This window comes from Embiotoca jacksoni, unplaced genomic scaffold (assembly GCF_022577435.1).
Source record: "Embiotoca jacksoni isolate LCO1_2020_lvr unplaced genomic scaffold, fEmbJac1.0.p SCAF_82, whole genome shotgun sequence".
Lineage (NCBI taxonomy): Eukaryota > Metazoa > Chordata > Actinopteri > Embiotocidae > Embiotoca > Embiotoca jacksoni.
This window is the reverse complement of record NW_027185439.1, coordinates 77501-78876: the sequence shown is the minus strand read 5'-3', so window position 1 is coordinate 78876 and position 1376 is coordinate 77501. Positions and strand designations below refer to the sequence as shown.

General features: G+C 58.0%; 1 protein-coding gene across 1 annotated transcript in view; it reads left to right on the top strand.

Moving 5' to 3' along the window:
- The window catches only part of LOC138192134 (thyrotropin-releasing hormone-degrading ectoenzyme-like), a gene marked incomplete at its 3' end in the record, with an annotated part of 83791 nt that overhangs the window by 9220 nt on the left and 73195 nt on the right, over positions 1-1376 (top strand). Inside the window, 2 exon segments of the mRNA XM_069139357.1 lie at positions 532-635; positions 637-819. Of these exon segments, the coding sequence (XP_068995458.1) occupies positions 532-635; positions 637-819 (287 nt within the window).

The window sequence follows — 1376 nt, the reverse complement described above, 5'->3', positions numbered from 1 at the left end:
ACCCCGAACGCACCGCGACCGTCTTCATCCCGTCCGGTTTGTCGGTGTTGTCCGCTCTGAAATGCGAGACGGGTTTCGGTTTTTTTTCCACCCCGAGCCGGAGCTGAAGGACGTTACGCGGCGAGGTCAAAGGTCGGGATGTCAGCGATATAACCGCCGGAGTTCGAGCAGCTTCCGACCGAAAGGTTCGACAGAACTGGAACCTTTTCAGACGGATCAGAACAAAACGGACGTTAAAGGAACAAACCGATGAATGTTTTCCTCAATCTGGACTCTGAGATCATTCCTCCGGCGTAGAAACGCTCCGGGCTCAACATGGGCCTGAACGACAGCAGCCCGGGCGCCATGAGGAACGGCCGCGGCCTGTCGGACCAGTGGGCCGAGTCGGTGGCGGTCCGGCCTCGCACCACCGAGCGCCACATCACGGTGCACAAGCGCCTGGTGTTGGGCTTCGCCCTGTCCATCCTCACACTCATCGTCGTGACGGCGGTCGCCGTGGTGCTCAGCGTCCGCTTCGAGGGAGTGCGTGAGGACGGGACGGCGACGGGACGGCGGCGGGCGGCGAGGCGGGCTCCCGGGGGCCCGGGGGGTCGGCCAAGTTGAACGGCAGCAGAGGCGAGAGGACGGGCGACCGGGGGGGACGAGGAGGCGGTCCAGCCGTGGAGAAACCCGCGGCTGCCGGGCTCGGTGAGGCCGCGGCACTACGACCTGCGGATCGCCGTCTGCATGGACAACTTCACCTTCTCCGGAGACGTCAGCATCGAGCTGGAGTGCGTCAACGCCACGCGGTTCATCGTGCTGCACGCCGACCGCCTCGAGGTACGCTGGCCCGAATGGACGCAAATCTGTGTCGGAGGAATCTGGTAAAAAAATGTCTTTCTTTGTTTTGTTTTTTATGTACCGTGACCCTCCGAAGGCCGGAGGAGAGTCCGGTTGGGAAACTGGAGGTTTTCTCAGGTCCAAAGTTTTGGAGCCGATCCAAAGAAAATCGCACCCAAAACAAAAGAGAGAGATCTGAGAGAACAGATCGACCCGACCCAAGTAGACCCGAGAATAATAAGACCCGGTCCAAAACAGTCTGAACCTCAAAACACCAACACCAAAGGAAAAGGTCCTGGTTTTGACCTCTTTGTGATTCTGTAATTTGCTCCGTAAGTTAAGAACAACGTCACGTTCACAAATCTTCCTCAGAACCGCGCGGTGATGTGACGGGTCTTCGGTTCTGGGTCGGGTCTCGGTACCCGCAACGACATACTGCTGATTCAGCAGTTCTTAGTTTCAGGAAGTCACCAGAAGGGTCGCAGTTTAAATTCACGGTTGTGAAACAGGCGGTACTTGAAGCTTTGGTCCGTCCGTTCTCCAAATTCGAACTTGAC